At 40.3% G+C, this 10,966-nt stretch overlaps 2 protein-coding genes across 2 annotated transcripts; one reads left to right on the top strand and one right to left on the bottom strand.

Moving 5' to 3' along the window:
• Positions 1–1,352: 1,352 nt before the first annotated feature.
• Positions 1,353–6,055, top strand: odf3l2a (outer dense fiber of sperm tails 3-like 2a). The gene is made up of 5 exons (XM_058090783.1): positions 1,353–1,468; positions 1,586–1,696; positions 4,706–4,828; positions 4,896–5,037; positions 5,549–6,055. The coding sequence occupies exons 1-5, from the start codon at positions 1,417–1,419 to the stop codon at positions 5,892–5,894; spliced, it is 774 nt and encodes a 257-aa protein (XP_057946766.1). The 5' UTR covers positions 1,353–1,416; the 3' UTR covers positions 5,895–6,055.
• Positions 6,056–7,775: 1,720 nt separating this feature from the next.
• ebi3 (Epstein-Barr virus induced 3) lies at positions 7,776–10,740 on the bottom strand. Its single transcript, XM_058090889.1, has 7 exons — positions 10,606–10,740; positions 10,451–10,525; positions 9,583–9,700; positions 9,291–9,363; positions 8,236–8,353; positions 8,008–8,171; positions 7,776–7,931 (listed from the first exon to the last, which is right to left on the bottom strand). The coding sequence occupies exons 2-7, from the start codon at positions 10,515–10,517 to the stop codon at positions 7,776–7,778; spliced, it is 696 nt and encodes a 231-aa protein (XP_057946872.1). The 5' UTR covers positions 10,518–10,525; positions 10,606–10,740.
• Between the last annotated feature and the right edge of the window lie 226 nt (positions 10,741–10,966).

Here is a 10,966-nt window from a genome sequence, read left to right as displayed (position 1 = left end):
ACTGCAAAAAAGGCCAGTAAGGATAATTCATAATGCCGCCTACAGAGAACATACTAACTCCTTATTTCTAAAATCACAAATACTTCAACTTGCTGATATAGTTCATCTTCAAACAGCTAAAATAATGCATAAGGCTAAAAATAACCAATTACCTAAAAATGTCATCCAATACTTCTCTACAAGAGAGGAGAAATATGATCTCAGGGAAGAAGTACATTTGAAACACTTCTATGCTAGGACTACGTTATGCTAGCCATAGCATTTCAGTATGTGGAATCAAACTATGGAATGGATTGAGTAAGGAAATCAAACAATGCACAACGATGAGCCAATTCAAGAAACAATACAAGCAGTTGATGTTTGCTAAATACAAGGATGAAGAGTCTTGAACCAGTCATGATGTGCTATATATATCACTATATTGACACGCACTATGGTACACATTATGGCATTGGATGCTCATATCACCGAGTACTTCGGTACAAGGTACATTATTAAAAAAAACAAAACAAAACAAAACAAAACAAAACAAAACTCAACTCAACTCAACTCAACTCAACTCAACTCAACTCAACTCAACTCAACTCAACTCAACTAAACTAAACTAAACTAAACTAAACTAAACTAAACTAAACTAAACTAAACTAAACTAAACTAAACTAAACTAAACTAAACTAAACTAAACTAAACTAAACTAAACTAAACTAAACTAAACCAAACCAAACCAAACCAAACCAAACCAAACCAAACCTTAAACTGTATTATGGAAAGCAGGAAGTGAACAAATGTAACAGTTACTGATTGTAAAAGTACCAGATGGAGGGGTAGGATTTAATAAGCTTTGCTTCTTCCTACTCCTTTTGGACATGTGGAACTGTGAACTGATTATGGGATGCACTCAATTGGAATCTGATGCATGTTCAAATGAAATTAAACCATTACCATTACCATTACCATTACCATTACCATTACCATTACCATTACCATTGCCATTGCCATTGCCATACAATAAACATAAAAGTTAAAAAAAGCAGTGACCAGTGTGAGCTGGTCATCATTATCATGTCATCACCGCCTGTAACAAAAGACCATGGGAACTTCTTCCATTTTTAATGGTGTGTGTTAGTTACAGAAAACAAGCGTAACCAAATCCTGCACATATTCATCCACCATAAACATTGTTTTATATTTTATACATGAGCACCACTAACGCAACTCTCTTTCAAACTTCAACATAGCTTTATTGTTCCATCCACCACCGACAACTTTTATTGTCCTTTGAGTCCAGGTCGGACAAGATTGTGTTACTTCCCACCTGCAGTATGTCATGTATAATTGATCCCCGGGGGAGGGGCACACACAAGGAAGTGTCCGAGCTGACAGAAGAAAAGAAAAGAAGAAGAAAGTGGGAGTATTATGGAAGAGGTGATTGTGAAGAGACGGCCGATAATCTCAGCCAGAGAGAGAGGTCAGTATATGAAATACAGAATACGCGTGCGTGTGTGTGTGTGTGTGTGTGCTTTTAAATGGACCACGTGGGAATAATCTACGTGCTATGTCATCGCTCGTGGTCTCACCACAATAGGACCGGGTCCGGGACGCTACGCTCTGCCGCCAACTGTGGGCTACATCAACCATGACGTCACCAAGCCCAGCAGCCCCGCCTACACCTTCCACAGCCGCACCAGCAGCGCTCGTGAGTCTCGTGGCGGAAAGTATCGACTAATACAACAAATACTTACCCAAACTAATCCCACTGACCCCAATGTTGATCTAACATTATTCACGTTAAATAACTAGATTTCCGAGATATCCAGTAAGGCTAATGTCTTACGATAAATATGTGACTAATGTTGCGAAAAATGCCACACAGCAGTTTTATCGTGTATATTTCCAAGAGGCGGCCTGCTACGTTTTAGCGTTTTGAACATTCAATTCCAAGTCAGGCTAATGTTACACTACTTCCGATACATTCATTTACAAAAAATGTCACAACAGTTTTATCGTATATGTTTCCAAGATGAGTTATTGTTTTGAACATCAACTACCAAGATGCCAACTCATTTGTTTTATCGATACATACATTTGGACAAATATCACGGGACTTGACTGTTAATGTTTAATACATTTCCTAAATATATTGAGTAACGCTAATGTTGCTTTACGATGAATACGTGTAACTTGACAAAGTTTCAATGTTCAAAATAATTACCCTAAATGTCCCTCCGACTTGATTAAAGTCAGGATAATGTTACAAATTTTTTTAATCATATATGTTTCCATGATGAGCTACGTTTTATCACATTTGATCATTTTGAACGTCAAATTCCAAGAAGTCAAATTACTTGTTTGTTTTCGACACATGCATTTACACAAATATCACTGTGCACGACTGTTAACGTTTAATATATTTCGGAAAGATATCAAATAAGCTAATGTTACAATCAATACATGGAACTTGACAAAGATTTAACATTCAAAATAATTATCGTAAATATCACTCCAACCTTCCGATACAATCATTTACGAAAAATATCACATGCAGTTTTTCATATATGTTTCAAAAATGAGTAATGTCATGTTTGATCATTTTGAATGTCAAATTCCAAGAAGTTAAGTCACATGCATTTACACAAATATCACAGGGCACGACTATCAACATTGAATACAGTGCCGGAAGATAAGAGTAACGCTAATGTTGCTTAACCATAAAATGAAAGAAAAAATCACCCTTAGATGTCACTCCAGTCTGATTAACGGGAAATACTTTCTTCAAAAGATGTCAAGTCAGGCTAACGTTCCTTCTGATACATTCATTTACCAGAAAGTCATTTACCAGAAATGTTACAACAGTTTTATTGTATGATTTCAAGATGAGTTACACCAGGGGTGCTCACACTTTTTCAGCATGCGAGCTACTTTTAAAATGACCGAGTCAAAATGATCTACCCACTACAAAAATGCAAAACATCTATTTATTTTCAAATGTATTGAGGATTATTTGTACGTACAATGTATGTTGATGTACCTTACATAACCAAATGAGCCAATATTGCAATACACACATAATTAACTATTAACATTTTTTGTAATTACCTGAGTTTACTTTGATGACTTGCACTGAATTGAACCAGCCAGGGATGCATAGTCCGGACAGTAGCTGCTGATAGCCAGCCTCAAGCACACTTCCAAATGTTTATCAGTCGTGGATAATATCCGTATCATAATATCCGTATAATATTCCATATCCGTATGGAAGTGATATGTTTTTGCCTTTTTACTTGGTCCAGCTCCTTCACTCATTTTAGTGACCATAAACTTTAGCGAGGGCTTAAAATCTGACGCAATTCGCCGACTAGCTTAGCACTTTGCATCGTTGTTTACGCATGAGCGGTGACCTAAAGGTCAAAATTCAGTTGTCATCTGACTGGTTGTCCTGTATGTCAATCAAGTAACGGGGATGGATGATAGGCTGACATCGTAAGTTCTGCTGCACTTAGAGACGTTGTTTGATTTGATTGGTCGCCCGAAGGGCAACATTCAGTTGTCATCTGAATGGCTGCCCTGTATATCAATCAAGTGACGGCATTGATGCTGGGATGATATTTTTTTAATGTCACGCCGCGATCGACCAGCGATCGACCAGTACCACCTCCGCGATCGACCGGTAGATCGCGATCGACTTAATGAGCACCCCTGAGTTACACCATGTTTTATTGTTTTGAACGTCAAATCCAAGATGTCAGGTCACTCGTTTTTGTTTTTATGACACATACGTACATCTACACAAATATCATGGGACACGACTGTTAATGTTCAATACATTCCCGAAAAATGTCGATTAACGCTAATTTTGCTTTCAAATAAATATAGTACGTAACTTGACAAAGTTTTAACGTTGAAAATAATGACCCTAAATGTCACTCAAATCTGGTTAATGTTAAATATCCTTACTTCAAAAACAGTCAAGTCAGTCTAACGTTACATCTGATACATTCATTTATGAAAAATAAAGAGTTTTATTGTACTGTATATGTTTCCAAGATGAGTTACGCCAGCTGGTTTTGTTTTCATTGTCAAGTTCAACTCACTCGTTAGATCACCGGACACAACTCTATATATGAAATATATCAAGTCATGTTATTGTTGAAATTCTGTACAAAGGATTTTTTTGCATTTAATACATATATTGTTATTAATGGACACATTCGTGTTGTTACTTTGCATAGGTTTCATGTTGTCATCGTAATGTTATTAACGTCAACTATCAAAAGATGCTAAGTCAAGCTTACGATACATACCCCAAAACCAACACACGACGGTTTGAATGTTTATGATATTTGTCAGGTGTTTCTTTAGCAAATTCAATGTTCAATCATGCTAACGTTATAAACATTGTTTACGTCATACTCCTGTACATTTAGAAAATAGGACCTTTATGTTAAGCTATCGATATCAAAACATGCATATACAAGATGCCGCTAACATTTTTAATGTTTGGCACATCTCAAGGAGGTCATGTCATTGTATTGCTACCGTTAAATACACGTTGCTATGTTTACATTTTTGACATTACTGAAAAAGCACGACATTAGTGTTCTGTTGCTGTAATGCTATATATTTTTGAAAAATGTCAATCAACGTTAGTTTTACGTGAAACGCTCCCATTTTTAACATGTGAAGTGACTTACTTTGTGCCGTGTAGTGGTTTCTGTGGATTCCAGTCCAGGACCAAGGTACCACGTCGACGCCAAGGTGACACGATTTGGCCGAATGGACACGCCGTCGTACTCCATGTTGGGCCGAGGGAGGCGCATTGTCGCTAAAGGTAATGTTGTACCGTATAATAACCGGAAAACAACATATTTGGTTGGATGCTAACTACGTTGTCGCAGGCAGTGACTTCCAGACTCCGGGGCCCGGGGCTTACAGTCCTGAGAAGGCTCCTCCTCTAAATGCTCACCAGAAACCGCCGGCTTACACGATCGGCGCTCGTACACGGTATCGAACTGTGGATGCTGTACCAGCACCCAACAGGTGAGGGTTGACTGTTAGCATTAGAAGATAGCATTAGCAAGGTTTTATGTGACTTCCTGTTTCTCCTGGTTCTTTCTCTGCTGTTCGGGGCAGGGAAGGACTCTGCCCCAGGTTGCCAGAAGCAGTATAAGTTTTAATGAAACTTTTTACATCTTACAGATGTGATCGAGAAAAATCAACTTTCCATGAAGCGTTGGCTTGCTAGCTAAAATTTTGACACATACAGTGGAACCTTAGTTAGTGTCATTAATTCCGAACCAAAATGGATGCTAACCGGATCAATTTCTTTCATAAGAAATCAAGTCAATCCAATGAATGTGTTCCAGGGAGCTAAAACTATGAACACAAAACATGTTCTTAGAGTTTTACAGTGATAGTTTTATATGCAGAAAACAATTCAAACAAAAAGTAGCATTTCAAATCGGGGGATGCGTAAAAGTGATCAAATAATTGAGAACCACTGCCCTACAGAGAGCTACATGTTTTTTTCTGGTATGGTTCATGCCATCAGCTACGTGCTCCCCAACCTGCTGGGCAGTCAGGTCCCCCACAGGGCGTCCAGCGTCAGCTACAGCATGTCGGCCCGCAGGAAGGTGGGCGCCCCCTCTGAGGACCTGGCCAAGAGCCCCGGGCCGAACAAGTACAAGAGCACCAACCCGGATGTTTACCTCCAGCGCCAGCCCTCCTTCTCCATGCAGAGCAGGACTAAAAGACCTAATTACTCCATGGCGACGCCGGGCCCGGGCTCCTACTGCCCAGAGAGGTTCAATGGGCACCTTCGCAGGGCACCCTCTTTCACTATGGGGGTCAGGCACTCTGAGTTTGTCACGCCGCTTATCTTGGACGTCCTTGACTGACTTGGAATGTTGTTTTTTGGACTGCAAAATATGTTTGAAACGCAGTATTGTGCGAATGTTTTGGGACACCACTGGCTATGTTGTCATATCATATATCTGACCTGTCGATAAAAGGCATACAGTCGTCCCACGCTACATCGTGGTTTGGACATTGCACCCTCACTCTGTATGATAAATAATAAATGATTGCTGTTTTGTGGTCGAATACAGCCTATTATTAGTAAGAAAAAAGCACATTTCATCAAATTGTACTGATTCTTGCCAATTCAAGTTAAGCATTTCCAAGCATAGAATGAGCTAACTAAAATAACTAAATACGAATACATGGCAGAGGAAGCATTCTGATTGTGAATGTAGTATTCTACATTGGCCACTAGGTGTCGGTGTTGGGTGAGACAAGCACCAGGCGTGATCGCCAGAACGGACATTTGTTGCAGCTTGTCACAACAATCACAATAATAACAACATAATCATAACAAGATGGGCTACTATGGGGGCTAGGCTAAAACTCAACTCTGAAACACCGACATCACTTCCTGTCCGTCACGAAGGTCTCCCAGGGAACACATTTACTGTTTTATTTTCCTTTACTCTTATTATTAGAGGGCTCTAATAATGCTAAAAATGCATTTACAAGATCGGAAAAAGGTTTTATATGCCAGAACTACAAAAATATTTGATTCTTAATCTTAAATCCTACTTGGGTTTAATTAACTGAGCTAAATAAGGGACAACTGTATTTCCATAAACTGATACGCTCCATCCATCCATCCATCCATCCATTTTCTTCCGCTTATCTGGGTCTGGCCCACAGGGGCAGCAGTCTCAATTGGGAAGCCAAGACTTCCCGGTCATCAACTACTACTTCTTCCACCAGGAAGACACCGAGGAGTTCAACCACGGCCTTTGATTTGGAGGTGCTGAATCTCATCCCAGTAGCCTGGTTCTCAGCTGCAAACCTCCGCAGTAAATGTTGAAAGTCTGAGCCAGACCAGACCATCAGGACCACGTTGTCTCCGAATAGCAGAGCAAAGATCCTAATGTCCCTATCCTTGATAGACATAGACATACGGACATTATCGTCCATAAAAATTATGAACAGAATTGGTGACAAACGGCAGCCTTGGTGGAGGCCAACGTTCAGCGGGAACAGGCTCCTGCTAGCAATGCCAACCAGGACTGGATGGCACATAGTAGCATGCTACCAACCCCCCTCAGGGTATGACGGGGGACACAGTCAAAGGCCTTTTCCTAGTCCACAAAGTACATGTAGAGGCAAACTCCCACGTAATAGACTTTGGACTCTGGAATAGACTTTCCTAGGGGGGCTGAGGAGTGTGATCCCCAACACCATTTTGTCACCCTTCGGTCACCCTTTTGTCACCCTTCGGTCACCGGCAGGCGGTACCTGTCACCTGTCAGCTGCTTCAGGAGCCCCACAAGCCATCCATGCTCGATAGGACTCCTTCTTCAGCTTGACAGCAGCCCTAACCTCTGGGGTCCACCGAGGGTCTGGGGTCGCGGCCACAGCACTGATCCGGGTGGCCTCATTCATGGAGGCACGATACACGACCCAATCAGATTCAATATCCTGCTCCTTCCTTGTCATGGATGCGTTTGAAGATCTGCCGTAGGTGAGAGTCCAAGACTCTACGAAGGAGAGACTCCAGCACACCCTCATCACACGTTTGGGGGTACCCAAACCTCCCCCGCCATCAAGTCCAACTCATCACCAGGCAGCTGCGCCTGTCCAGAGTATTCATGTTTGATCAGATACCTTCCATTCAAACAAAACTTCAAACGTTATGAATATACTTCCAATCTTTTTACTTTGAAGGCAATATTCCAATGAATACTATTCCAAGTACAGATACAATCATGTTAGAGGTTTTTCTTCGGTAAGGTCACAGTGACGGGTGAGCTCCAGCGACTACACTGACCCAAACCCAGCAGCTCCTTAGCGCACACCCGGAACAGGTAGCTTCTACCTGGGATCAGACCCTTCAGCTCCACGCTGGTGTTCTCCAGAGGACCCAGCTGGACCACGAGAGAAGAAAAACATTTAAAAAAAACATCAAACGTAAGAACGGCAATACGTCTTATGCTAACCCACAGTGACAGACTTGGTGGTGCCCTTGATGTTCCAATGGTACAGGATCTGGTACTTTAAGGGGACGATGTCCAGGTACGTCCAAGTGGGAGGAGCCGACCATTCTATGAGAACTGCTCTGACGTTGTGAGGGGACACCTTGATGTCCACGGGGGGGTCAGGTTTCACTGTAAATGAATGGTGTTGTTCAGGTGGTCAGCTGCTCATCGCCGTGTTGATGTTTGTCCTCACCGATGTCCTCCAGCATGAAGCTGCTCAGATGAGAGCTGCTGCCTCTGTCGTAAAGCGTCGTCACGTTGATGATGTAATCCGTCAGAAGCTTCAGGTCACGCAGGGGACAGTGCCACACCTGGACAGGTGCAGAAAAATGTACTGATTTAAGCGTCTTACCAAACAAAAATACAATTAATTAACACATGTACCTTCAAGGATTATAGAGGAAAAATGTGTATGATTCATGAACAAAATTGTGTCCATTTATGCATTTTGCTTCCATTCACAATCCGAATAATACTATGGGGTTGACAAATATTATTCAAAAAAAAAAAGTAATACATGTATTAATTTAAGCATCTTGGTTGGAGGGGATTTTTTGGTAAAAAAGTAAAAAGTTGTTTTGCGTAAACCTGGAAATGCAGCAAAATGAATTTAGGGAAATGCGAATTGAAAGTTCCAGTATCATATAAATGAATATGAATATGTCACTGGGGATTTCTTATTAATTCTTCTCTTGCTTGGTATATTACGGATATATACATATATATATTGATTCCACCATTAGTAGCAGCAATAGTAATTAAATACAGATATTCACTCCGTTTCTTTGACTAATATATTCATGTTAAATTATCTTTTATTATTATGATTTTCTAAAATTATTTTTATTTATTGTATATGTATTTTTTTTACATTTAGTCAATTATTTCCCCTTTTTGTTGTTGATTGATTTTTGTCCTCCTATGGGCCTTTTGTGTGTCTAACAATTTTTCATTCATTCATTCATTTTCTACCGCTTTTCCTCACGAGGGTCGCGGGGGTCTTCGGGCGTAAGGCGGGGTACACCCTGGACTGGTGGCCAGCCAATCACAGGGCACATATAGACAAACAACCATTCACACTCACATTCATACCTATGGACAATTTGGAGTGGCCAATTAACCTAGCATGTTTTTGGAATGTGGGAGGAAACCGGAGTACCTGGAGAAAACCCACGCATGCACGGGGAGAACATGCACTAACAATTTTTGCCCCCCCATAATTTCATTGAAATAATTTCTACGGAGTACCTGCTCTCGTGATGATGACGAGTTGGTAGTCGTGAGTTGACATTGCTTGGTCACGGACGGCTGGTGTCTTTCACTGAAATACACACGCATGTAGATATGGCTATATGACTTTCCATCCATCCATTGTCTGTACCTCGCTAGGATCACGGGCATGCTGGAGCCCCTCCCAGCTGTCTTCGGCCGTGAGGCGGGGTACACCCTGGACTGGTGGCCAGCCAATCACAGGGCACATATAGACAAACAACCATTCACACCACACTCTGTGATATATTATTCTGCTTTTATAACTGACCTGTAGGAGGCGATGTAGCGCACTGGCTGAGAGTTAGGAGGTTCAGGCCAAGAGCAAAAGGTCCTGTTGGGATAGCTTGCACACCAGCAATGCACTGTGGGATTGATGGGAGGATCCACTGAGAGAGAAAAAAGGAGTTCAAGGAGATGTTAATAGAACTGAACATCTACAGCCAGATAAACTATATAAAAACTTAAGTTTACTTCAAAAAAAACAATTCTTCTTGAGTGAATCACGACATTCAACTTGTTTTTTGACATTTTAATTGTATTTACATTTTGACAGTATTTTTATAAAACATTTGTCATTTTTTTGTAGGGACAAATGTAAACATTTTTGTGGTCATTTTTGCAATATCATTTCTTGGCCAATTTTAACTTACTTTATGTGATATGTGATGTGTGGTTTATTAGCTATAGTAATTTGGTACTTTAATATACTTTTGTGTATTAAATGTAACCAGTGAAAAATACAATACATTTGGCAGTATTTCAATATAAATTTTTGTAAAATGTTTTGATATTCTTTCCTTAATTAATGTGATAAATATAACAACATTTTAAGACACAATTTTTAAAATCTATTTTAAATTCACTCATTTTCTATTATCATTTTGTAATTTTAATATTAATAAAAGTAAATATTTTCTTAATGTATGTGATGAATACAGCAATTTCAGCACTATTTTAAATGCACATTTGTGTCATTTTGTAATATTCATATCTATTTTCTATTCTTAATTCATTATGTTGGACGGGAGAACAATTATTTGACTCTGGACATCCTTAAAAATAAGACAATGTACAATAAAAGCATGGCTGCGAGGCTTTAAAGGGTAAACAAGACCCAAGGGATCTTGGTACACTACCTGATGATGCGGCGGTCTGACTTGCAACAAAAGCGACCAGGAGGGTCCAGCAACACACACTCGCCATGGTGACTGCTGCTCTTGGGGTCAAATCAAACGCTGAACAAAGTCAAAGTCAGAGTCAAAGTGGAGTTAGTGAGGCTGCAGTAGCTCACCGGCTTGTGTGGACTCACAGAGGCGTCAGCTGATCTTTAAAAAGCGGCGGCGGGCCTGAAAGTGAAAGAGGAAGGAGAGGCGCATCACAGGAAAGGCCCTTATAGAGAAACTGCTGCTAGTTTCCTGACGTCATCAGGCAGGAGTCATTTATCTTGTTTTAGTAGTCTCAGTATACAGTAGTCTCCCCAGTACACAGTCTGGTATACAGTATACAGTACACAGTCATAGTGGGGAAAAGTGTTTGCCCCCTTCCTGGTTTCTTATTTTTTGGAAATTTTATAAGACTAAATTTAGTTGCAGATCATCAAACTAATTTAAATCAATATATCACAACAGTTTGTGTTCAACCTTTTATTATTG

This window comes from Doryrhamphus excisus, chromosome 13 (assembly GCF_030265055.1).
Source record: "Doryrhamphus excisus isolate RoL2022-K1 chromosome 13, RoL_Dexc_1.0, whole genome shotgun sequence".
Taxonomy (NCBI): Eukaryota; Metazoa; Chordata; class Actinopteri; order Syngnathiformes; family Syngnathidae; genus Doryrhamphus; species Doryrhamphus excisus.
Note: the sequence above shows the minus strand (reverse complement) of the source record. Positions and strands in the feature narration are given on the sequence as shown.